This window comes from Macrotis lagotis, chromosome 1, assembly GCF_037893015.1.
Source record: "Macrotis lagotis isolate mMagLag1 chromosome 1, bilby.v1.9.chrom.fasta, whole genome shotgun sequence".
Lineage (NCBI taxonomy): Eukaryota > Metazoa > Chordata > Mammalia > Peramelemorphia > Peramelidae > Macrotis > Macrotis lagotis.
Genome location: NC_133658.1, coordinates 434,651,396 through 434,678,605, shown reverse-complemented (window position 1 = coordinate 434,678,605; position 27,210 = coordinate 434,651,396). Strand labels below are relative to the sequence as shown.

Sequence of the window (27,210 nt, the reverse complement as noted above, 5' to 3'; positions counted from 1 at the left end):
ATTTCTTCTCTTACAAGAAAGGGCTAATGTTTGAGGGATAAGGGGGAAGTGGACCACAGATATAGTACCCATACCCTGCAAGTACATTAAAAATGACAACACAGTTTTGATCTTCTAACTCCCCTGCTTAAGAAGATTCAGGGACTTCCTATTGTCTCTGGGATAAAAATAGAGTGTCTCAAGTCAGTGCAATTCTAAGCTATTATAGCACCTTGAACCATATCCTGTTTTCATTTAATGCCCTTCATAATTTGACTGAGTTATCTTTTCCAGAATTTCCTATTGCTTCTCTGCACATTCTGTTTTCTAGTCCAACTTGGCCTACTCTCCATTCCCTGTCCTTGACATTCCATCTCTAGCTTCTGTCTGTATAGGGTATTGCTGCATTTTGTGGAATGTCTTCCCTCCTCACATCAGTCTTTAGAAATCCTTAGATCTCATCAAGGCTCAGTTCAAGGGCCACTTCCCAGACAGGACCTAATCCTAAAAATTACTTTGTATTTATTCTGTATATCATTTGTATTTACTTATTCATGTACATGTTATTTCCCCTACCCCATAAAATGTAAACTCCTTGAGAGCAGGTACTCTCTCCAAGGAGTTTTTTTGTTTCTTTGTTTTATAATTTCAATGCCCCACATCATTTCTGACATGCAGGAGATGACTAATAAATGTTTGCTGATGAACAAAATGGAATTGGAACTGAGCTATCTTAAACAACTGAGTTGTTTTAATCAATGAGCTAAGTGGGACACTCTCCCCAAGGGAGAGCAGCACAGATGAAATCCAATTCCAAGATTCCATGATTCTACAGAGCTTCACACATAGGAAATATTTAATAAATGTTTTACTGGATTGAATTATTTTTTTAATTTATGGAATAAATAAGCATTTCTATAACAGTACAATTAAAAAATGACTGTAACTGTAACTCTACTATGTACAACTTGCTGGTCCTTTTGAATATATGACAAAATTATCATGGAAATTTTTTTCTATACTCCCCCTTCTTTAGAGATGACTAACATTAAACACAAATAGGTATGTATATCTATATCTGTAGTTTTATATGTGTGTGTATATTTTTTGCGTGTGAAATTATTCTATTCATACTTCAATTTATCAGTTCTTTCTCTGGTAGTCAAAACAACTTATTTACTCAAAGTTGTTCTTAATTTTGCTGTTACTGTATATGGTGTTCTCTTAGTTCTGCTCATTTTATTCTTCATTATTTTGTTCAAGTTTTTGTTTTTTTTCTACAATCACTGAGCTCATCATTTTTTTAATAAATTCCATTTTTTATATTCCATCATGAACATATACCACAATTTGTTTAACCATTCTCCAATTGACAGGCAACACTACCATTTCCAGTTTTTTATCACAACAAGAGAGCTACTGTAAACATTCTAGAACATATAGGTTCTTTTCCTTTTCCCCTAATCATTAAATTCTAAGGGTTTCTGGAGAGGAAGAATAGAAGTTTTAACTCCTAGTATAGGTGATGGACTGCTGGATTTATTCAACGATTTTTCCCTAGAAGGGAATGAAGTAGTGAAAGGCATTTATCTCTTAATGGGCCTGGCCTTACTGGTATGACACTGTCTAAGGGAAAGGGCATGAGGGTCACAGGAGAGGTCTCATCATTAGAAAATTTCTCTGCTATGACTGTCAAGGTATCTGGAATTCACCACCATTAACTCAAGTCAGCAAACACTCACAAAAAACCCTACTAAGGGAAGGACCCTGTATTGATTGCTGGGGACACAAAGAACAAAAAAAAAAATAATCAACAACAATTCTACCACTATTAATACAATTCAGCAAACATTGTTAAGCCTACTATGTGAAAGATGTTGTGTTGGGGATGAACAGAGCAAATGTGCTTATATTCTACTAGAGACTATACACTATAACCTATAATTGATAAATAAATACAAGATAATTTAAAGAGGGAGACAACTAACAGGGAGATCCAAAAAGGCTTCTAGGAGGAAGTAAAGGCAACTTGGTTGCAGGAGTGCCAGGTTTGCAGTCAGGAAAACTTCTCTTTGATTTCAAATTTGGCCTCAAACACTTATTAACTGTGTAAGCCTGGCCAAGTTACTTAACCTTGTTTGCCTCAGTTTCCTCATTTATCAAATCAGCTAGAGAAGGAAATGGCAAAATACTCCAGTATCTTTGTCAAGAAAACTCTGAATCGAGTCAAACAACAAACAATAACTCTCCTTCTTCTGCCTTTAAATTCTCTGGGAGGGATCTACACTCACATCTGCCCAGTCGGAGAGAATGAAAGGATTATGCACTATCCAGTGGCCAGTGGATAGAGGCAGCAGGTGGACCTTGGGGTTTGAGCTGGGAGATGACTGAGAGGTGGGGCTAAGAGATCAACTCCTTTAGGCATCCTTCCTCTTTCCCATTCTAGACAGGTGACTCAATACACCCAAAACCCATTCTTAAGCTTCTCTTTCCAGGAAAGAAGACCATAAAGATTATGAAGATATTGTGGAAATACTATTGGATTTGGATCCAGAAGGGCTACCAATTCCAGTTATAGTCTTTATGTAAGCTTGAGTAAGCCTCTCTGGGTCTCAGTTTCTTCCTCCATAAAACAGAGATCATAACCCATTCTACCTTCCAGGGTCACTAGTAAGTTTAAATGCGATGATAATATATAAAAATAGATTGTTAGATTTGGAAACTAGTGTGACTTTGGGTAAGTACATACCCTTCTTTGAATTTGTTTCTCCTTTTGTAAAATGAGGGGGTTGTCCCTAAAGTTCCTTCCAGCTTGAAAACTTGTGACCTATGACTGTGACTATTTGATTTGTGGTGTTTAATTGCTGGACTTCACCCAAGTACAGCTACTGAATTACAAACACATTTCATTTTGCTTATTTGTTTTTGTTGGGTTTAGGGTAATTAAAAAAACTTTTGTCTGAATTCAAGATGTTTATAAATTCCCTTCTGGGTCCTAGAGAGAGAGAGAAAGAGTTTCCCCAAACTCTCTCCATTTCTCCCTGCCCCCAACCATGGTCAAAGCCTCAACTCTGCCCTGCCCTTGGTATGGGGCTGTGGAGAACTGTTGCCTGATTGTTTACTCAGGAAGGTTGATAGTCACAGGTCCTGAGCAAAGTGTAAGTCAGGTTTGGGCCCCAAGTATCAGGGTCCAGCTGGGAGGGGTAGCCAGATACTGTTGTAAGGTCTTATTTTAGACAACTCAAGTCAGAGTGAGAGATATAAGAAGGGAGTGGAAAAAGTTGCCATTTCATTCCAAAGCATGCATGCTAGTCCCTCAGGACCATTTTAGGCTTAGAATGGGTATATGGTAAAACATACCAGTCTAAGTATAATTCTTGACAAAACTGCTTTTTAAGTTTTCCCAGTAGTTCTTGTCAAATAGGAATTCCTATCCCTTCCATCCTCCTCCCATCGATGTGTTTAGCATATTCAGGACAAGAAAAAAGGAATGTGTCAATCCAGGTAGTGAAGCAGAAATATGGACCAAGAAACTGGGGTTTTAGTCCTGACTTTGTCATTAAATCACGGTGTGGCCTTTGACATGTCATTGCCCCTTTCTGGGTTTCTCCATTTGCAAAATAACAGGATTGAACTAAAGATCTTTTTCAATTCTAATTCTTTATTATCATAATGACCTACTCAGTACTTCAATTCTTTAGTCTAAGGTCCCTTCCAGTTCTATGGTCTAAGGGTCCATGTCTGATACTCTATGAGTCTATGGAGAGTTTTGGTCTATTTTAGGGTGTTTGGGGGAATTCATATCCTTATACCTATTCTTACTACCCACTCTAAAACATTTTACCCATCTGCTTATCATAGTACCTGTAATTGTTATTAGATCTCACTTTCATTTAGTAAACATTGAATCTTTCCATCCCTCTCCCCCAGCCCTTTGTGTATACAAATTTACTGGGGATTAGGAAGAAGGGGAGAACCTGGTTCCACTCTCGAGAAGCTCATAGCGGGTGCTGGAGGCAAAGAAGATCTGCCCTGAGGGAACTTCCAGTTTAGAAGGAAGACTAGGAACACATACTGTAACTTCAAACCAAGGCCAAATGTGAGTAGGGCCATGATAAAATGATAACTTATGCTTTTATAGTGTTTTAAAGTTTACAAAGCATTTTCCTCACTACCCTCTTGGGAAATAGGTTGTGCCAGTTTTATCATTATGCCCGTTTTGTTGTTGTTGTTCCACTTTTATGCTATGATTTTACAGATAAGGAAACTGTCATCCAGGGATGAAGGTGTTTCTCCCAAAGCTGTACATGGTGCTTTCTCTCTCATAAGAGTGCTACACCTTTGACTCTAATATTTTTTTGTGTGGGGGGAGGGGGTGACATTCCTTTTGGTTGGAGGCATCAGCAAAGATTTCCAGGAGAATTATCATTTGAGGTAGGCATGAAAACTTGGTAGAAAACCCTAAAACTAAAGAATCATTGTTTATTGGTATGCCACCTTTCAAGTACAGATTCAACAAACATGTTTAATGTGCTTACTGAGTACAATAGCATCTATTAAGGACCTACTGTGTATCAAGGGGTTGTACTATGTGGCAGAAACAGTATTAACCTTTAATCACAAGGAATTTACATTCTGCTAGGAAAACATCTTGTGCACATTTAACTAAATACAAAATAGCAGCTGGAGTTATAGGAAAGATCTCATGTAGGAGGTGTCACATGACCTGAACTTCAGAGGAAGCTAATGATTGTCTAGAGTTGAGGTGGGGCTGAATTCCAGGGTTGAGACAACAACAACAAACAACAAACAACTAATATCCATATAGTGCTTGGGCAGTTAGGTGGCCCAATGGACAGAGTACTGGGCCTGAAGTCAGGTAGATTCATCTTCCTGGGTTCAGACCTTGGGGCAAGTTGCTTCACCCTGTTTGCCTTGCCTTTGTTTCCTCACCTGTAAATTAAACTGGAGAAAGAAATGGCACTCTAGCATTTTTACCAAGAAATTCCCAAATGGGATCATGAAAAGTTGGGCTACATTGAAATTACCAAACACTGTGGTAGGTAATTTACAATTATCATCTCATTTGCTCCTCACAACTCTATTGAGGGAGGGAGGTGCTAATATTGTACTCATTTGCCAAATGAAGGACCTGAGGGAACCAGAGGTGAACTGACTTGCCCAGGGTCACACAGTTAATTAAAGTTTGTTTCAAATTCAGTTTCTCCTCCCTCCAGGTCCAGAACTTTATCCATTGCTATATGATAGATTGGTAGAACATAAGACTGAATGGAAATGAAATGTTGGGTCCAGCAGAGAGCAAGTGAGCCTCTTTGACTCTTACATACAGACATCTTCCTCCGCTATCTTCTTTCATCTGGGTCACATCTGACAGAAGTGGCCTTCTCCCTTTTCCACCCTCTTCTTTCTTCTCCAGATTTCTTCCTCTATCATCCATAATTGCTGTCTAATCTTCAATCTTTCTGTTTACTGACACCTTTCCTAATGCCTGTGAACACATCTATCTCTTCCCCATGCTCAAAAACTTCATTTCATCCCTCTCTCTTTTTATTGGTTAATCTCCTTGAGGTTTTCTACAATTTCTGCCTTCATTTCCTTTCCTCTCATTCTTCTTTTTTAAAAAAAAGTCACGATTACTTAAATAGTTACTAAAACAAAACAAAAATCAAACAAGTGTATGGCTCTCAGTCTAAGAAATCCAGTTTAAGAGACATGTTATTCCCATCATTGTTCCCATCTCTTTCCTAAAGTACAAGAGGCCTCCATGAGGACAAGAGTTATATATTATCTCAACTTTCTATTTCATCTCCCATTTCTAGCATAGTGATCAATAAATATTTATTTCCTTAAAATTATTTATTAGCATTCATTTTAAAAATTGAGTTCCAAATTCTCTTTCGCCCTCTTCCCTCTCTCCAACTCATCAAGAAAGCAAGAAATATAATATCAATTATACAAGTCTCTCTTCTTAACTCCCTGAACTCTGGCTTCCAAACTCATCATGCCTTCCTCCTAAATTACTAATGATCTCTCAATTGACTAATGTAGCAATCTTCATCCTTGTTGACATTTCTGAAATCTTTGACACCATCTTTTACCCTCTTCTTCTGGATACTCTTTTCTCCTTAGCTTTTCATGACAAGACTCTTTCCTGGTTCTCCTCCTGTCTGACCACTTTGTCAGATTTTTCCATAGCTTCTAGTTAGTAGTACTCAGTTGGAAATCATCATGTCTTATTTTGTCTTTCCTGGACCTTTAGACTTAGAATTTCCTGGAAGGCAAGGTCCGCCTCAGATTACTCCTTTTCTGTCTTCCCTATATATTTGAACTAAACATAGGACCAGTGTCTAGGGGCTTGGGTCACATTCTCCTCCCCTCCCCTCCCCTGCCCTCCCCACTCTCCTCTCCTCTCCTTTCCAAAGAAAGGTAGAAAGGATTGATCCAGGGTCCACTGTCTTGTTCCTCTTCCCTCTACCTAAACCTCAGATTCTGTTAGGTCACAGGGTCATCAGTTTCCGAGCTGTTAAAACCAGTCGGTTTGCTAGGCAACCTCTTAGTTGGTTTTTCTGGAGGGTCTTTATTATAATAGAGGTCCTTACTCTGACTAGACTGGGCTGGCTTCCCTATTTGGCAGATCCAAGCATCAGAGGTCCAGCAGGAACTTTCTTAGAATGGACAATTGAAACCTGTATGTTTGTCAATTGTATCCTCACCCTCATCTCTCTGAAGTGCTAGGAATCAGAAGTAGGGAATTCTCTTTTTCCCAGCTTTTTGCCAAAACATTCTTGTCTTGGTATGGGTGGTAGAAGTGCATTATTAGTCTCCCTCCCCTGAAAAAAAAGTGTTTTTCAAATTCTAGCTTTGCTACTTATTGCCTGTGTGACCCTGAGCAAGTCACTTAACCCTTGGGCCACAGATTTTTCATCTGTAAAATGAAGCAAATAATAGGAGCTATCTCCTCGGGCTGTTGTGAGGATCAAATGAGATAATTATAAAACATTTAGTCAGTGCCTACCACATAGTAAGTGAGTGCTATATAAGTATTAGTCATTTTATTATTTGTAATAAGAGGTGTTATGCTGTAGGAATAGAAAGCTCCTTTTCAGTTCTCAATTTGTGATCCAAAAAACTTAAAGCTCTAAGTTAAAGAAGATGGAAAAGTAGAATAGAAGATAGAGTAGTGAGAGGGCTTTACTCCCAGTGTAATCTTTCTGACTCAGTTTCCTCGTTTGTAAAATGAAGGGGTTGGGATAGATGATGGCCAAAGTCACGATCTCTGTTCCTAAGACCCCCAAAAGAGAAGGAAGAGTAGAAAGGAAAAATAAGAAGAGGGGAGAGAAGAAAAAGGGAGAAGAGAGGGAAGAGGATGGAAGAAGAGGATGAAAAAAGAGAAGGGAGACAAGAAGGAGGAGAAAGGGAAGGGGGAGGAGGGAAAAGAGGAAGAAGGAGGCGGGGAGGAGCCGGGCGGATGTTGGCTGCATAGTTGGGGGAGGGCGGGGAAATGGGAGGGCGGGCGAATTAGCCGGGGTGGTGTGTGTGTCTGTGTGTTTGTAAGAGTCTGTGTGTGTGTTTGTGTGTGTGTGTGCGCGCGCGCGCTTGTGTGTGTTTGTGTGCGTGCGCGCGTGTGTTTTGTGTGTGTGTGTGTGTGTGTGTGTGTGTGTGTGTGTGTGTGTGCGCGCGCGTGTGTGTGTGTGTGTGTGTAGGGCAGTGTGAGTCCGGGTCGCCAGGGAGGAGGAGGAGGAGCCGGACGCGCTGGAGGGATCCGGAGGCCCCGCGCTCGGAGCTGCGCCCCCCCCTCGCCCACCGGGGCCGCGGTAGCCCCAGCCTAGAACGCTGCAGGCGGCCGGGGGGTGGCTCTCCGGGCCGCCCCTCCCTCCTGCCCTCCCTGGCCGGACCCTGCGCCCCCAGCGCGGCCCAGCCTCCGCCCGGCCCCGGATCCGGCGGGAGGAGGCGGCGGGCTAACTGGACTCCGCAGCTGTAGCAGCGGCTGCCACAGCTGGATCCCCGGTCCGGCCAATCCCGGCGGCGGCGGCGGCGGCGGAGGCGGCGGCGTCCGGGCCCGGGAGGGAGGGAAGAGGGAGGGGAGGCGCAGCGCCCCCCGCCCCAGCCCCCCGCCCCCGGAGCGGACTGGCATGCAGAGCGGGAGGCGGCCCCGGCCCGGCTAGGCCCGTGCCCCGCCAGCGGCAGAGACCGCCCCCCGCGCCCGGGGCCTCTCGCAGGTAAGCCCGCAGCCGGCCCGGGCTGGCGGCCCCGGGGTGGGAGCCTCTCCCCGGGCGGCCCCGGGCCGGGGGGGGGGGGGGGGGGCCTGGCCTGGTGCGCCCGGGCGCAGGAGCTGCGGCGCGGCCGGGGCGCGGGCGCTTTGTTCCACGGGGTTGCGCCCCGGGACGTGGCTTTTTGTGTTTCCTTTTGTGCAAAAAAAAAAAAAAAAGGAAGCGGGGCTGGGCTGGCTGCCCTCCCGCCTGTGCCCGCCGCTCCTCCTCGCCCCGCCGCCGCCGGAGCCTGCGATTAGCGAACAGGAAGCTGTTGGCCGCCCCGAGCCAGCCGGGCCCCGGAGCCGCGGAGCCCAGAGGCGCCCTGGACCCCGGAGCCCAGAGGCGACCTGGACCCGGCTGGCGGGGGGCGTGGCGGGGCGCGGGCCGGGGCCGCCGCGGAGGAAGGGACCCGGCGCACACCCGGGGGGCGGTCCCGGGAAGGCTCGGGGCCAGGGTAGAGAGGACCCCGCGCGGCCCCCGCCCGGGCTTCGGGGAGATTTACTCCACAACATTCCCAGGCCAGTCAGGGTCCTGTATCAGCCCCGGCGGAATCCAGGCAGCAGATTCTGCCGGACAGACTGGTCCCATCCCCAGCCCCTCTTCTGGGTGACCTTGGGCAAATCCATTCACCTCTCCGAGTCTATAAAATTCCATCAGCAAATATTCAGAGGCTCTGGTGGACGGGACTCTGAAGTCAGGAGCAGAAGCCCGGCCCTTCTCTCAGGAAGCTTACAGTCTAACAGGGAGAGACCTGTCTACTGATAATTGATCTAAGAGAAAGTGTGACCCGGCTTTTCAGTCTTAAAGGCAGAAATTGGAAGAGGGAGAGATGACCTTTAGGTGGGTATGGAGAACGACTTCATAGAGGGGACAGTAATTAGCTGGAATGTTAACTGCAGAGATGAGATTCTAGAATGGGTAGATTGGGGCTGGCCTTGAAGGCCCTTGATTGGCAGGAGCTTTATTTACTAGGCAGTGGGAAGAAGCTGAAGATTCACAGTTTTGCTTCCTATTGTGAAGACTTAATGAGAGAATGAAGGGAAAGTGCTTTGGAAGCTATAAAGCATCTTTTATACCTGTGAGGGATGATTATTTTTGTTGTTAATGTATTCACTGCAATATGACCTTGGGTGAGTAACTATCTTTTCCACCTCATTTTTCCTGCTCTATCGGCTTGGGGGAGGGGCAGTAAATGATAGAATTCTTATTTTAGATGGGAGTGTGAGGGCCCTTTTGTGTGTGTGTGTGTGTGTGTGTGTGTGTGTGTGTGTGTGTGTGTGTGGAGGTGGGGAGAGGCTGGAGAGACCTTGTCAAAGAATTAAGAAACTTTACTTTTCATCCCAGCTGTCACCGAGGATCATCCTTAAGACTATGAGAGCCGTTGGTTGAAGTGTTTTGGATGAAAGATTGACAAGACCCAGATTCAGATTCTGCTTCTTGACATGCTTATTGTGTGATTACAAAGCTTAAACTTCTTACTGCCTCAGGCAACTGTCTGAAACTATAAGTTATCTAGGAATTGCCAGGTTGCACACTGATGAGAGGGTTGGTTGTGTGTGTAGGTGTGTGTATTTGGGAAAGACTTGAATAACTTGGTGGTTCTTAAGGCACCTGTTCTTTCTGAACTCTTCCTTTTGCCACCACTGTTTTCAGACTGTAAGTTCCATGCGGGACTCATTTAAGCTCATATCTCAGCACAGATCTTAGGGTTAGCAGATTTTTAATACTTGTTGGTTGATTTTGAATTTATAAAGGGGAACTTTGGGGTCTGTACAACCCCAGGGAAGAATTTGAAGATTGTCAGATTCTGCTGCTTTTAGGTCCCATCAAAAGCTTGTCCTTGAAACCTGAAAATTTCACCCTCTCACACTCCCCCCCCCCCCTTTATCTTCTTAAGGGTCACAAAGCACTTTATTCACAACAGTGTTTTAAGCAAATAGCCCATTAAAAAAAAAAAAACCTGAGGCCTAGAGAGGGGAAGTGGCTTGTCCATTAAAGCTGGTGAGTATACTGTGTGCTGCCTCCTGTGCTCAGTTCTGACCAGGAGAGAGATCAGAGGAAGAGACTTGAGCTGTGCCTCTGGGCATTCTGTCTGGAGACTGCCATTGTAAACAGTATATGATGCAAGATCATATGTAAAATGGGGCTTCAGAACAGCAAGTGCTCTTTCTTGGTCAGGAAGGGAGAGGTCAGCAGGAATTGTGGTAGTCTAGAAGGGCTTCCTGGAGAAGGTAGGCCCTAGTAATAATTGCAAGCATTTGTATATAAGGTGTCTTATAAATATATTAATCACAACAACTCTGGGATGTAAGTGGGACTTGGGTCTCAAGAATTGGATCAGTGTATAGTTCTAGTCTCTTGGAGTTTCCAGAATTCTTTCTTACCCATTACTTCACTTGATCTTTACTATAAGAGGGGCTTAAAGCAGGGCTTATTACCTTTTTTACAGATGAGGAAAACAGTCTAGAGTGCTTGTGACTTGTCCAAGGTCACATGGTAAGCTAAATGTTTGGAGGCAATGTCCCTTGATTCTAGAGTGGCCCAGGGAATAGGCTAATCTGAGTTGGTTGGATGGGGCTCCAGCTTCTCTGGGAGGGTCTCTCTTTTTTTCCTCTCTTCTTCCCTGCCAATGACAGGGGCAAATGATAGACCTTTTGTATAGTTTTTTCCTCAGTCTTTCTCAAAACTCTTGTAGCTTTTGAAGGCTGATCATCCCTTCTGTCTGGATTTAGTCTTTCTTAGTTTTTCCTTTAACTTCTTTTCTACCTTTCCCCCACCTCCAAATGTATGCATCCTCTAAAATGCCATACTTAAAATCTTCTTTTCTCTAGTTTTCTTTGGCATCCTCCTCTAATTTGGTTCAATAAACAGTCCACTGTTCCTCAAATACAACACTCCATCTCTTTTCTCTGTGCTCTGGTGAATTTCTATCCCCACCCCCACTCCTACTCCCATTGCCTGGAATGCTCTCCTTCCTTATTTTGGCATTATAGTGGCTTCCTTTAAGTCTCAATTCAAACATTACTTGCAGGTGACCTTTCTCAATGCCTCAGTTGCTAGACTCTTTCTATTAAAGTTATGTATCTTGTAGGTACCTATTTATTTGCAAGTTGCATCTTTATTAGAATGTGAGTTCCTTTGGGAACAGGAACTATTTTTCATCTCTTTGTATCCACATAGTGCTTAGCAAAGGGCCTGCCACAGAGTGAGGGCTTAATAATGGCTTGTTGAATGATTGATTTTTAAAATTCAGAGTTTTTATTTTTTATCACCTTCATTTCCAAATATTTCTCACTCTACTATCCCCTTGGCAGTTGGTCCTTATAACAATACTAACCAACTTACCAACTGAGTCTGACAGTTATGTGAAATGTACCACACCCATAATCTGCCACCACTGCAAAGATCAGTAAATACTTATTAAATGTCTACTCTGTGCAGAGGCCTTGGCAGAATACTGAAGCAAATAAAAAATTTGGAAAAGACAGTTTTTATTCTCACAGAGCTGACAATCTGGGGGTGATAAAAACACAAGTGGAGGTAATTATGTCCATAGTAATTTGTTAGAGAGATGAAAGATAAAGTTTTCTTTGAAAGTCCATTTGAGGGGTGGCTAGGTGGCGCAGTGGATAAAGCACTGGCCCTGGAGTCAGGAGTACCTGGGTTCAAATCTGGTCTCAGACACTTAATAATTACCTAGCTATGTGGCCTTGGGCAAGCCACTTAACCCCATTTGCCTTGTGAAAACCTAAAAAAAAAAGTCCATTTGAAGTCCAAGAGGTACAAAGTCACCTTCTACCACCCTTTACGCCACAGCTCCTAAAGGGCATCTTCGCCTTGGATACCCTATTGGCACTGAAAACTCCCCAGATATACTATCTTCCCTCCTATACCTGTCCTTCCCAACTTATTTATTCTTGGAGTGTAACTACCATTCTCCCAACCACCCAGACTTGAAACTTGTCATCCTGTGATTCTTTCTTCTATATCACTTCCACATCCAGTTTACTCTCCAAATAAATTTTTTACCTTCACAATCTTTCACCCATCCCTTCTCTCCACTGGAATTGCCCCCGCCAGTTCATTCTCTCATCACCTCTCAACTGGACTTAATATAATAGCTTCCTCACTGGTTTCCCTTGCCTTGCCTATCTCTTCTTCACATCATCTTGTACAAGATATTTTCCTAAAGTATAACTGACTGAAATCATTCAGTAGGAGAAAATTGCCATCTCCTCTGTTTGGCAGTTAGGGCCCTCAGTTCTTAGGCTGGTCTCCCTTAATCTGTCATATACAATCTTGGCCTCTGGGACTTGGTTCTATGTATTAAATAGAACATCTTACTACAACTTTTCTTCCCCCCTTCCCTATCTCCTCCAAATCCTATCTGTCTTTCAAAATCCAGCTCAGATACTATTTCTTTTTTTTTTTTTTGCAAGGCAATGGGGTTAAGTGGTTTGTCCAAGGCCACACACCTAGGTAATTATTAAGTGTCTGAGACCGGATTTGAACCCAGGTACTCCTGACTCCAGGGCCGGTGCTCTATCCACTGTGCCACCTAGCTACCCCAGGTACTATTTCTTTTAATCTTCTTCTGGTCTAGAGGAATTTTTTCCATTTTCTAGAACTTATGATTTATACCACTCTGTAAAGTGAGCATAGAGAAATTTTATATTGTTATTTTTGTAATATGATTTCAAAACTTTAGAGTTCCAAATCCCACATTTTTAGATGGGGAAACATGCCCAAGAGAAAGGAAGATACTACCAAAGTCACAGAATAAGTCAGGAATTGAAATCAAGTTTCCTGATTCCCAGTTCAGGCCTCCTTCCTTTGGCATATCTTTGGCCTATGCTATAAATTATTTTTTTTTAAATTGACAAACATTTGTTTTTCTCTGTCCCATTACATATACATAGTTGAACATTGACCATGCCTAAAAATACTCTAGACATGGGTCTTCCTGTTCTCTCCCATCTCCCCTTCCCTAATACCCCCAGTTGTGAGAAAGCAAGAAGAACAAAATCCCTTTTACAAATATGTAGAGTCAAGCAAAACAAGTTCCTGAATTGGCTATGTCTAATTCTTCATATTGAATCCATCACCTCTTTTTTCAGGAGGTGGGTTCATCATGAGGTCTCTGGAATTATGATTTGTCAGTGCATTGATCAGAGGTCTAAAGTCTTTCCATGTGTCTTTTCTTTATGTTTTTATTGTATCATTTGTTCTTTCTTTATAATTCACTTTTTAAAATTATCCATTTTGTCATTTTTAATGGTGAAATAATATTCTACTACATTCATGTACTATAATTTATTTAATCCATTCCCCATATAGGAGACTTCAGTTTCTCATTTTTGACTCTTATGAAAAGAATTGCTGTAAATATTTCTGTACATGGGTTCTCATTCCCCATTTCTTTGATCTCTTGTGGTTAGAGGCCTTGTAGTAGTATCTTTGAATCAAAAGGTATAGATAGTTTAATGACTTTTGGGGGTTCTTTGCTGCTTTCAGTATATAACTATAAATACTTCAGTGATCCATCTTCTCATTGGTATGATATTCCCTCCAAGTTGCAGCTAACAATCCATCTATGACAATCCATCTTGTCCCCTGTGATTTTTGTCCATGCCCTCCTGGTAGTCCCCATTTATCTCTCTACTGAAATGCTGGCCACCCTTTGGGTCAAAATTTCTTAATCATTTTTATGGCTTAGACCCATTTGGCAGACTGGGGAAAGCCTACTTATGGACTCCTAAGGGTAGTGTTTTTAAAGGCATAAAACAAAATACACAGGATTTTAAAACCAATTGTATTGAAATATAGTTAATACAATCCTTAGAAAGTCCCACAAGTTCCTGAACTCCCTGCTCTAGGTATTTTAACTTTTGATTTGTATTGCAACAATCCTTAGGCTCTTCTCTTGTAGATCCTGCTGTTCAGTAGGCTGACCAGACCTTTTTTGGACTAAGCATTTCCTGGATGATGTATTTTATGTTACTGATTTCAGTTCCAGTCATTGTTAAAAATAATTGGCATCCCACTCATGCCCGACTCATGGATCACTTCTGTGGCCTTTACTTAGGGTCATCAAAAATTTTGATTTATAGTGTTCCATGATCATTGCCACACTAGTGTCAGCAAGAGAATATTAGTGTTAAAGAAAAGATGGACTTTTTTTGATTGGAGCAGCTTGAAATTATTAAAAGGGCCATGTAATTTCTCCACATGCAGTCTAGCCTTCTTTCATCTCCCTATTTGATTTTGGGCCTAGTTCATGATATCCCTGCCTTCAATATCTGCCCAAGTTCTGTTGAACTGACTCAGTGGACTGCCAATCAAGTTGCAACAATAGGCATTCTTCCTCCATTTGTTTTCTTCTGTGTAGATTTTTAAGTCAGTCTCTTTTGAGTGGTTATGAATCTTGTTTGAGGAGGCTCAGTTAATATCTAAGCTTTTCATGTAATCTACACAATTATCTATAAATTCAATTTTTGAATTTTTTTTTAAAGATGAAGAAACTGAGACTCCCAGAGATAAAAGTGACTTCTCAGGTCACATAGATAGTAAATTGGGGGAGACAGAATTTGAATTCAGGTCTTCTAAGCCGTAGCCTCCAATCCTTAAAGGGATCTATCTCCTTCTTCTGGAGAACCTCTCCTTTTCCATTTCGACTTTTTATAAGGCATTGCTTGTGACCATAGTGGTCCCTTTTGACTATACATGTCCCTTTGTTTGATGCTGAGATTGATATTTTCAGGCAGAGCATATCTGAGCCCCCCTTATGGGGTATCCTTTTTATGAAACTCTGTATCATCTTAATATCTATCTGGGAGATGAGTTTTGCCCTACTAAGTCCAATGCTTTTTTTTTTTTAAAGAAATAATCAAAAACATTGGGATTGAATACCCCCCCAAACTAATGGTGGAAGAGAACAACTATATGATTATTATGCCATAGAAAATTATTTGCAAAAGCCTGTCAGTTCCTTTTTCATTGTTTCCCCTCTGAATGTAGTTTCTTACAAAGATTTTTATTAAGATGAGGTTCTTCATAAGGATTAGTCAGTGGTATTTCCTTGATTATTTTTTTGTTTGTTTTTTTAGTTGTAATAAAAATATAAAGCATCAGATTGTAAATGGATAGAGAACTGCAGGTCCCAAGAATCATGATGACCTAATAATTCTATACTGTTTTTGGTAGCAAGGAGTTGCCAGGGGGCAGGCAATGAGAATTTAAATGACTTGCCCTGGGTCACACTGAAAGGATTTGTCAGAAGTGGTAATATAGGCTGACCTCTGAGTACCCCTTGACTACTCAGCCTGAAAGTGGTTGAAAATTTGTAGTCTTCTTTAATAGAGGAAATTTCCTTAACTGGAAGGTCCCCCAGAATCACAGATACTGACCAAAAAAAGTCTGATTTTTTTCCCCCCATTACCAAGGATAATGAAATTGAATTGCTATAGAGAGCTGGTGAAACTGTTCCATTTTTCATCCATTTGTTGTTTCTTTCAAGTTTCCTCAAAGATGCTCTCGAAATGACCTGACAAAGTTGGGTCTCATGCAAATGTTTTGACATATTTCCTTTTGTTCTTTGAGGTGAAATCCTTATATTTTCCCACAATTCTCCTTTGTGACATTTTGCAAACAAATTTATATAGTAAATAAGTATGACCTTTAGTTGCCTCAGTGTCTTTTTTGCTTGAGGAGATCAAGTGTTTCTTTGCTGAGGCAATTTTACAAATCTTTTGACCTTCTTATTTGGGTGATTGCTTATATTGATTAAACTCCTGCAGGAAGCTGAAATAGCCCACTCTAACAGCTTTTCCATTTACCCATTTCCTATTTTTCTCTTGTAAGTAGTTTTTTTGAATAGGTTAGGTTGAGGCTATTTTAACTTTATTCAGTTTCATCTTCTTGTATGACCTTTCTTTCATTCTGGTCTGACCTTTGACCTTTTGTATAGCCATTCATGCAGATTGCCCAGGATGATTCAGAAAGGACTCCTACTTTGTTAACTATTTATATCCTGCTGTTAAGATACAATCAATTTGATTTTATGTTTGTGATGATTGCTGCCTGAACGTGGTCTCCATGTTCCAACTGTGTACTTTAAGAGGAAAATGTTCAGGATAAATAGTTGCAAGGTATATATATGTGTGCATATATACATACATATACATATATATGTGTGCATATCAGGTATTTACATGTATTTTATATATTTTTATTTATTAAATAATTCCTAATTAAATAGAAAGTATTTTGTTATTCATTTCTTAAGACTTTGAGTTCCAAATTCTTTACCCTCCTGCAGCTTTCCCATCCCTTGAGAAAACAATTTGAGATCCATTATACATGTGAAGTCATACAAAACATATTTCCATATCAGCTATGTTGCAAAGGACATATAAACAAGAAAAATAAAGTAAAGAAGTTGCTTCATTCTACATTCAAAGTTCTTCAGTTCTTTCTCTGGAGGTGGTGACATTTTTCCTTGTGGTTCCTTTGAAATTGTCACTTGAAAGATTTTTAATGGGTCATTTTCTGGTTCTATGGGGAGCCACCCCATCCCCTAAAGATGTCTGTATATATTGTCTATGTACATATTGATTTGGTTTCAAGGATTTGCATTTTTTAAAATGATTTATTTATTTATTTTTTTTGCAAGGCAATGGGGGTCAAGTGGCTTGCCCAAGGCCACACAGCTAGGTAATTATTAAGTGTCTGAGGCCAGATTTGAACTCAGATACTCCTAACTCCAGGGCCGGTGCTCTATCCACTGCACCACCTGGCCGCCCCAATAGCATTTTTAATATTCCATGTAGACTCCTACAACAGAAGTTGGTATGTAAACTGAAATTATTTTCTTTGTGGTGATCTTTTTTACCTTTCTTTCTTTTTTACCAAGATGAGATAACTGTACATTCTACAAAATGATGTTACTTTTTTTTGTTAGAGATTAAAATCAATGCCTACAATGCCTTTGCTTGCTTTCCCAATAATAACTTATGAGCTAGCTTTCCATTTAATTGAAACTTCCTCTTGTCTCCATTTCATTTGTGAGAATGTCATTATTGATATGATTCACTTCCTCTACTAGAATGTCAGAATGTTGGTCATGAGACAAAAGGATCTCCCATTTAGAGTACCAACAGTTAAGTTAATTTTGGTAGATGGTCTGCAAATTGTTTGATTCTTAGCACCCTTTGCCCCCTTCCCCCGTTTTGTGACTGTCACTTCATAGGATTTGGGGTTGCCATGGTTTAAAAATCCTCCAAGCCAGCCTTTCTTAGAGAAGAGCCTTTCTTTACCTAGTTAGTAGGCTCAGTCTTACACTAGGATCATGCTTAAAAACTTTTCTAATTTGATCTGAGAGGGAATAAGAGGATGTGTTTAGTATTGTATTAGAAGCTTTACAAATATCCCATCCAGTTCTCACAACTCTGGGAGGCAGGTGTATAATAACTTATTATTCCTATTTTACCTGTGGGGAAATTGAGGCAGAGGTTAAATGACCCCTGGGCAAGTGTTTGAAACTGGATTAGAACTCAGGTCTTCCTGACTCCAGACCCAGTACTCTTTCCACTGTGTCACCTAACTGCTTTCTCTCTAAGGGACCCTAGAGATAACTAGTCTAAAAACCTTCATTTTATAGGGGCTAAAATTAAGTCTCAAAGATATTCTGACTTATCCAAGATCACTCAAGTACCAGGAAATAGAGCCAGGATTCAAATTCAGGTCTTATGATTCTAAAGCTTAGTGTTCTTTCCAATGTAGAATATTCCACACAGTATAGCTTCTCTCCTTAGAACACTGAATACAGAGGCAATTGGTGACATTGTGTATAGAGCTCTGAATCTAGAGCCAGGAAGACCTGAGTTTAGATTTGGCCTCAGTTATGTAGTAACTATGTGATCCTGGGCAAATCTCTTGATCTTGGCTATAATAATATTAACAACTATCTGAGAGTTGTTGTAAGAATCAAAAGACATCATATTTGTAAATCATTTAACACAATATCTTGTCACATAATGAGGACCATAATAGGCCCTTAATAAATTCTCTCTCCCTCCCTCCCTCCTTCCTTTCCTTCCTTCCTTCCTTCCTTCCTTTCTTCCTCCCTCCCCTTCCCTCTTTAAAGCAGTTTTCATCTTAAAAAAACCCACCATATTTTAAAACTGCCATAAGACTTTTGGAACATTGTATAATTGCTGACTATAAGTATTTTTGAAAAGATCATGAATTTAGATCTAGGAAAAAAACCTTGGAGGTCTGTCTTAATTCCACTCCCTAATTTTACACATAAAGAAACCATGACAGGGGAGTTGAAGTGACTTGCTGTAGCATCATTTAATAGGTAGTATATTTTTGAACCTAAGTATTAGAACACAAATGGATTTGAACTCAGGTCCTCTAACTCTCTGATCAGTGTTCTTTTTACTACCTCCTTGGGCTGAAAGCTTCCCTGTATTTGAGCCCATTAAAAGAGTCAATGGATTTATCCTTTTTAAATGTTTATTTTTATCTTTCTTTTCACATCACTTAAATTTCTAAATATGTCACCCTCTTCTCTACCAATACCCTGGATTGTAACCATTTGGATATTTATAACATCATTCTATATTTGTCTATACATTTAATAAATTAACACCTAAAAACTCCTAGATTAATTGAATTTCGAGTCATACTTGAGACCTGCAGGCCAGAGATCCCCTACTTAACAGTATTCTGTACCCATAGTCCCCTACCTTTGTAATGAATAGAAGAAGGTTCATTTTTTCCTGTGGAGACCAACCTTATTCATTATCCTTGTATAGCATTTAGGTTTATTGTTGTCATTTTGTTTTTATTTATATCTTTGTCATTGTCTATATTGTTTTCCTGTGTCTGCTTTATATCATTTCAGTAGTACATCCAAGTCTTCTTCTGATTGTTCCATAATCTTTCTTATTTGGTTATACATTTCACTACCTTTATGAACCACAGTTTGTTCAGCTCTACTCCAATTAAAGAACATCCGCTTGGTTTTCAGTTTTTTGCTGCTGCGAAAGTGCTGCTATAAATGTTTTGGTGTAAATAGAACCTTTTAATGTTTGACCTCCTTGGAGTATATACACCTAGCAGTAAGATCTTTGGGTCAAAGGATTTTAATCACATTCTTAGCATAAAGCCAACTTTTAGGATTTCAACAGGTAGAAAGGAAGAAGGAAAGGTTTTTCTAGGCTTTGTAAGAGTTTGAGGAAAAGTCTATGAAGAGGAAATGTTATGCTGAAATTAGCCTGCCCATAGATGATGAGGGAAAGAGAACTTTCAACAAACATTTTTTTCTAGGAATAATATTTTTTCCCAATTATGTGTAAAAACAATTTCTAACATTCATTTTTAAAAAGTTTGAGTTCCAAATTCTCTCCTTCCTCTTCCTTTTCCCTCCCCAATGCAGCAACCAATTCGATACATCTTCAATCCTGAAAAACATTTCCATATTGGTCATCATAAAACACTGCTAAAGCACCTACTATTTACACAGACCTGTGCTATAAACAAAAACGTATCTCAGACTATGTTCCTAAAGTGTTTATAGTCCAGATTTTTTTTTTTTTAGATTTTTGCAAGACAAATGGGGTTAAGTGGCTTGCCCAAGGCCACACGGCTAGGTAATTATTAAGTGTCTGAGGCCGGATTTGAACTCAGATACTCCTGACTCCAGGGCCGGTGCTCTATCCACTGCGCCACCTAGCTGCCCCAGTCCAGATTTTTTTAAACAAGTACTTAAGTACCTACCATGTAGCAGGGATAGTGTGAAGTGCTCTATAAATATTATGTATTCCACAATTCTGGAAATGGGTGTTTTTTTAAAATTCCCATTATCCACATTTTCAAATGGGGAAACTGAGGCAAACAGGTTAAGTGACTTGATCAAGGTCACCCAGCTAATAAGTATCTGAAGCTGGATTAGAACTCAAGTGTTAGGGGTGGCTAGGTGGCGCAGTGGATAGAGCACCGGCCCTGGAGTCAGGAGTACCTGAGTTCAAATCCGGTCTCAGACACTTAATAATTACCTAGCCGTGTGGCCTTGGGCAAGCCACTTAACCCCATTTGCCTTGCAAAAAACTAAAAAAAAAAACCCCCCAAAAACACAAAAAACAGAACTCAAGTGTTTTTGATTCTAGACCCAGGGTTCTATTCACTTCACCACCTAGTAGCCTGAGATTGTGCTGACATTTGATACATAGTAATTGGGCAAATATATCAAATCAATACCTTGTGGCTAAGGAGTCCAGAAGGATATTTTTAGGGGGGGTTATTTCTTGTGATCCTGGAGTAGAGGTCAGATATGTATGATACCTTGTGTGATAAGCACAGTTTTAGATGCCCCCAAGCCCTGTGCCTTTTCCTAAATTTTCATTTGAGAATGACTCTGCCCAGAAACATCCCATCTTACTGTTCTTTCTTGATTTCTTCCAGAATTATTGGAATCAGTGCCCAGACTTGGGAGTCCAGAGCCCCTCCAGTCCTTTCAGGAGGATCAAGGTGACCACTTGGGGCCCACCCAGCCTCTCTTCACCTGCTGGCGGCCATGAACGACGTTGCCATTGTTAAGGAGGGCTGGCTGCATAAGCGAGGTCAGTGTCACTTGGTTCTCCCACTCAAGAGATCCCAGGAACCAGTTTGCAGTTTGAGATATTGGTTTGCTTGCTGTATAGATTAACATTATTATATAGTGATTTCAATTCAGAATACTTGAATTCAAACCCAAATTTACCTACCTACTTACTTACTTAACAGTATGACTTTGAGCTAATTATTTAATTTCCCTGGGGCTTGGTTTTTCCTTCTGTGAAATGAAGGAATTGCACTGGATTAACCCTTAAGGTTATTTCAGTATCTATATATTTTCCATTTTTGTATCAATGACCTTATGATCTTGGCAGGGTATTCTTGGTGTTTGAAGAAGTGGCCAGGGGCAACTAGTTGGCACAGTGGATAGAGCATCAGTAGGACCTGAGTTCAAATTCAGTCTCTGACACTTAATAACTATCTAGTTGTATGATCTTGGGCCAGTCACTTAAACCCTATTGTCTTGCAAAAAGCCAAAAAAGGGGAGGGGCTGAAGCATTAGTGGGAGTGGGTAAGTTCTTAAATATGTTTGGGCCAGATAACAGAGATCCCAAAGTACTGATAGTACTTTAGAGAGCCCCTTTACTTGGGATGTCTTGTTTGTCCTAAAAATGTTATTATTTAAAATTTTTACATTGTCAGATTTCTTGTTTCCGCTTCCTTGGCCCCTTCTCAGAGAGCCATCCTTTGTAATATTTTTTTTAAAGAAAGAAAATATGGAATAAGAGGGGGCTCCCCTCTTCTCTGCAAAGTCGTTGGAGGATAAGCTCTTTGGGACCAATTTTCTTTGTAATTTTGCAATATTCATTTTTGGTTGTTTTTGTAACTGTTGTCCCTTTGGTTGACATTGTTGTAGTTAACTGTGTATTCTGTTTTCTTGGCTCTGATGACTTTACACTGAGTCAGTTGATTCATGTCAGTCTTTTCCCTGCTTCTGAGAGCAGCTTTTCTGAGTTTATTTTTTATTAGGTCTTAAAACTGGGCTTGTGCTAGACTTGGTGAAGGAACAGCATTTAAGGGGATTCCTGATACATGGGGCTAAATTAGGAAGGTGGCCATGTCTGCAGACCTGATCTGAAAGGAAGACAGGACTCATGAAATGGATAACAAAACCAACAACAACAGCCAACTGTTTTTTTTTTGTATTAAAGATTTTATTTGAGTTTTAAAATTTTTCTCCCAGTCTTACTTCTCTTCCCCACCCCCCACCCCATGGAAAGCAATCTGTCGGTCTTTATTTTGTTTCCATGTTGTACATTGATCCAAATTGAGTGTTATGAGAGAGAAATCACATCCTTAAGGAAGAAACAATAAGTATAAGAGATAACAAGATCAGACAGTAAGATATCTGTTTTTTTTTTTTTCTAAATGGTCCTTGAATTTTGTTCAAACTCCATGGCTCTTTATCTGGATACAGATGGTATTCTCCATTGCAGACAGCCCAAAATTGTCCCTGGTTGTTGCACTGATGGAATGAGCAAGTTGATCAAGGTTGATCATCACCCCCATGTTGCTGTTAGGGTGTACAGTGTTTTTGTGGTTCTGCTCATCTCACTCAGCATCAGTTCATGCAAATCCCTCCAGGCTTCCCTGAATTCCCGTCCCTCTTGGTTTCTAATAGAACAATAGTCCAACTGTTGTTGATATGTAGGCAAAGCTTATGGTTTCTTAGGTAGACATCACATACATTTTCTCTTTTGAATCCCACAACAACCTTATGAGAGAAATGTTCCAAGTGTGGCAATCCCCATCTCATAGATGAAGAACCTGAGGCTGAGATACTTTCCTGGGGTCACATAGCTTGTAAGTGATCCAGGCAGGATTCCACTCAAATCTTTTGAATGCAAGTCTAGTGATGTAAAGGCTAGGCCATGCTGTCTGTCCACAAGAGAAGATGGTATAATAGGGTTAATAGATAGCTCAGACTAAGCCTTACTGGAACTTCTAAGAGCTTTGAGGGCTGGGTAGTTGAGAAGTGAAGGCAGAGGGGGACAGGTGATCTATCTTATTCAAAGTTTAATGGAGGGTGTGTGTGTGTGTGTGTGTGTGTGTGTGTCATTAAGACTTGCATTTAAAAAAGAAATGTTTAATTCTATCAATCAACCAAAAAAGCAATTTCTAAATATTTTCTATGTGACATGCACCTTAGGTGACAAAGAAAATAGAGGATGCAAAGAAAAAGCAAAAATTCCCTACCTTTAGAGAGCTTACATTCTAGTGATGGAATCAACATTATAAAAAGATGCATATGTGACACAGAATTATTTCTCCTAGGGGAAGGCACTAGCAGCTGCAGAGACCAGGAAAAGCTGCTTGTAGTAGTTGAGTTTGAACTGAGTCTTGAAGGAAGCAGGGATTGTAAAAGGCAGAGGTGAGGAGGTGGGGATACAGCAAACACAAAGGCCTGAAGGTAGGAGATTGATCAAGTAGTGTGCTATGAGGAACAGCAAATGGGCTGGCATGGCTATTCAGCAGATACCGGATGGGAGTGAAGTACAATGTAAGAAGACTGGAAAGAGACAAGGGAGCCAGGTTTTGAAGGTCTTTAAATGACAGGTTTTTATTTGTCTCTAGAGTTAAGAAGTAGCCACTAGATTTTAAAATAGTAATCGTAAAAGCACTTAGCACAGTGCCTCACACAGAGTAAATGTTATGTAAATATTAGGTGTTATTATTATTATTACTGTTATTACTGTTGTTATTATTGTGGGAGGTGACAAGGTTTGACCTTTTAGAGAATGAAATGGAGCATGATCTAATAATTAGGAGGCTACAGTTGTCCAGTAAAGAGTAATGAAGAACAGAGGTAGGGAATTGATTGGGTGAGTAGAGAGAAGGAAATGTATCCTAGAGATATGGGGGGTTCCATACCTGTGTGACTAGGACAGTGTGATACCCTGTGCAGTAGTAGAGAAGTTCAAAAGAGGGGTGGTTTTTTAAATTTTTTTTAGGTTTTTTTTTTTCAAGGCAAATGGGGTTAAGTGGCTTGCCCAAGACCACACAGCTAGGTAATTATTAAATGTCTGAGGCTGGATTTGAACTCAGGTACTCCTGACTCCAGGGCCGGTGCTCTATCCACTGGCCACCTAGCCGCCCCAGAGAGGTAGTTTTGGGGGAAAAGATAATGATTAATTTATATTTTGGCAAGACAAAGTGACTTAAGTGACTTGCCCAAGGTCACACAGCTAGTAAGTGACGAGTGTCTGAAACTGGATTTGAACTCAGGTCCTCCTGACTCCAGATGTTTTAGCCACTATGCCACCTAGCTTGCCCCTAGATAATGAGTTCTAGTTTGGATACATTGAGTTAAGAGAAGTACCACATGTCTAATAGGCATTTAGTGAGGTGGGAGTCATAGGCTGTGCTCCTATTTCTCTTGGACTTGCTCTGTCTTTGGGCCTGAATTTAGAATGAGTGGAGGAGAAGCTTGTGATTGAAGAGCCACGTGGCTTGACCACTTTGACCAACTTCTCTGCGAGTTAGACTTTTTTGCTTAGGAGAGGTCTGGGTCCAAGAGAACTGTGGATTTTTAAAAGCTTTGGATCTTTAGGCTGTTTTATCAGTGACCTCACCTTGCTCCCAGTGCTGTCTGGCTTTCCTGGAAGAGAAAGGAAAACATTAGGTGCTTTCCACTTTCTAATTGATAGGTTTCTGTACCTTGAGAATTGAAAGAAACCTTGCAATCATGTCACAGAGAAGGTTAGAACTGAAGGAGCACCCCTTAAAAGACCATATTTTCCAAACCCTCCTATTATGTGAAGGTAGAAACCAAAGCCTTGGGAGGGGAAGGAATTTACCCAAGGTCATGTAGTAAGCAAGTGGAAAGAAAAGAGAACAGAATCCAGTCCCTTGTTTACTTCAGCTAGTGAAGGCATCAAGTCATATTTTCATTTTCCATCTTCCTCTGCTCTCAGCATACATAGGTATTTAATAAATGCTTGTGAATTTGAAGTTTTTAGAGAGGCACCTTTGTATAGTAGAAAGATTATTTGGCCCTAGAGACAAGGATTCTGGCCTGGCCCAACATTTCCCAGTCAAGTGGCTCAGGAAATTTACCTCCCTGAAATGACTCTGTAAAATGAGAATAAAATGCCTCCTGATAGGGTTGTTGAGAGGATAATAATGCCTTGTAATTCTTAAGTCTAAATAACCTAAATGATCCTTGGGGGTTATTACTATATTTCAAACTCTTTGTAAGGTTGGGCAGTTCTCTTTCCTTCTCTGGACTGTAGTTTTCCCATCTGTAAAATTAGGGCTTTGGAGTAGAAGTGTTTAAGGTTCTTAGGGGTCACATATGTTAGCCTAAAATCTTAATCCTTTACTTTGGTTTGAGTCTTCTTGGACACTCTAGTTTAGGAGACTTTTCTTCCCTCTGGTGATGTGGGCTGAGGACCTAACTAGAGACTGGGTCTCTGAGACAGTGATAAGAACTTAGAGAAGCAGCTGTGACTTGAAGTCCCTACTTCTTTCCCTTATCTATCAGGAAAGGGAACTTCTGAAGGATGCTATTCAAGGGATCCTGGTCATTTTCACAGAATATGAATTGGCGACCACCTCTGAGTCTGCTTCCCTAGATCCAAATGTGAGCAAGAGTTCTCTCATGATATTGTGTCTGACAAGTTCTAATGACTTCATATCGAGCATAAATTCATTTCTCTTTGCTACTACTTCCCATTTTTCTTGGGGACAAGCAGAAATTTCCTTCAATCCTGGAAGACAGCACTTCTAGAAGGGAGGAATTATAATTCTTTCATGTATCATGGAAAGAACCTGACTGTGGCATCAAAGGACCTGAATTCAAATATCTCATTCTATTTGGACAGATGATTGGATTTTGGTTCATATGGTCCTTGGAGAAAATAGAGGTTAAGTGAGTTGCCCAAAGTCTCATAGATAATACAAGTATTGGACCTTTTATGGTTTCCTTAACCATAAAATGAGGGGATTGAATTAGATGGCTTCTGGGGTCTCTTCCAATATAAGATTTTTAATCTTTTGAAGTCAGTTAAATTAAGTGTTGGATAAGCTATTTGTTCTTAGTGCTTGGCAGGGCAAATGAATTAATTTCATTTTAACAAACATGTAGGAAGAGCTTATTCTGATTTGAGGTTTGAGAGAAAGTGGCAACTTGGCATGAGGGAAGAGCTTTGGAGTTTGGAGGCCTGGGTTCAAATTTTGATCCTGCACCTGACTCATTTTGTGAATGTGGGCTCCTTCTCTAAAATGCAGGTGATCATACCAGTACTCTGTAACTCCTAGGGCAGTGGTGAGGAAAGCATTATAATATTCTAGAAATGAGAATTATGGTGCCCTTTTAAAAAAAACCTACTTATTTATTTAGTATTTTATTTTTCCCTGGTTACATGTAAAAACAATTTTAAACATTTGTTTCTAAAACTTTGAATTCCAAATTCTCTCCCTTCCTACCACTTCCCCATTGAGAAAGGAAGCAATTTGATATAGTGTATAAATGTGTAGTCATGCAAAACATTTCCATAATAGTAATGTTATGAAAGAAAACATACACCCCCTTTCAAAAAAAATAAACCTCAGGAAAAATTAAGTAAAAAAAGTATGCTTCAATTTGCATTCAGACATATGGTGGTTGTCTTTACTTTTATTGGAGTCCTTCCTTAAGAAATGAATTCAGTTTGTCCTTGGGTGGGAATGGAAATATTTTAGTGGTGTGCCACAGGTGGGGAAAGTGACAGGTGTGCATAAGAGATGGGAGTAGGGCAGAAGGGGGATTTCCTTTTTTAGGCCAAATAGGACTAAAGGAAGTTGATTAGTTGGAGGGAGTTGGGATTTTCAAAGACTGTTTTGAGGAAGGGGGGGGGTGGAGGCCTTGTTAGATTGGGTAAAAGGTAGTGGATATGGTGAATTCTGGTTTAGGAGTTGGACAACTTGAGGTTCATTTCTCATTTTGCTTCTTAGTACCTGTGTGGCCTTGGGCCTCTCTGTTCCTCAGTTTCCTCTTCTGTAAAATGAGGGAGGTATACTAGATGGTCCCTAAGGCACTGGAAGCACAGGATGTCAGTAATACTGACAAATTATACGTTAGCATCTTGGGTATTCAAGACCCTCCATATGCTGGTTCCTGGACTTCTTTTTCTGACTTACAACTTTTTGTTCATAGAGTTCTACTGCCTCAAATACTCACCCCCATTAAAATTACCCTCATGCTGTTTCATGAAACCCTCTCAATCCATCTATCATTCCAACGCTGAAAGAGATTTTTGGTTTCTTCAACAACAACAAACACTTGCTCAGTGCCTGCTGCTGGGGACATAAGAACAAAAAATAATCCCTTCCCTCAAGGAACTTATATTCAATTGGG

At 40.6% G+C, this 27,210-nt stretch overlaps 1 protein-coding gene across 2 annotated transcripts in view; it reads left to right on the top strand.

Annotated features, from left to right (window-relative positions):
• Positions 1 to 8,063: 8,063 nt before the first annotated feature.
• AKT1 (AKT serine/threonine kinase 1) overlaps positions 8,064 to 27,210 on the top strand; it is a 139,002-nt gene continuing 119,855 nt past the window's right edge. Inside the window, exons 1-2 of one of the 2 annotated variants that reach the window (XM_074213234.1) lie at positions 8,064 to 8,219; positions 20,721 to 20,878. In XM_074213234.1, the coding sequence (XP_074069335.1) occupies positions 20,833 to 20,878 (46 nt within the window). In that variant the 5' untranslated portion in view covers positions 8,064 to 8,219; positions 20,721 to 20,832. Of the gene's footprint in view, positions 8,220 to 8,721; positions 9,093 to 20,720; positions 20,879 to 27,210 lie in introns of those variants that run through there. The other variant, XM_074213235.1, reaches the window with a different exon arrangement.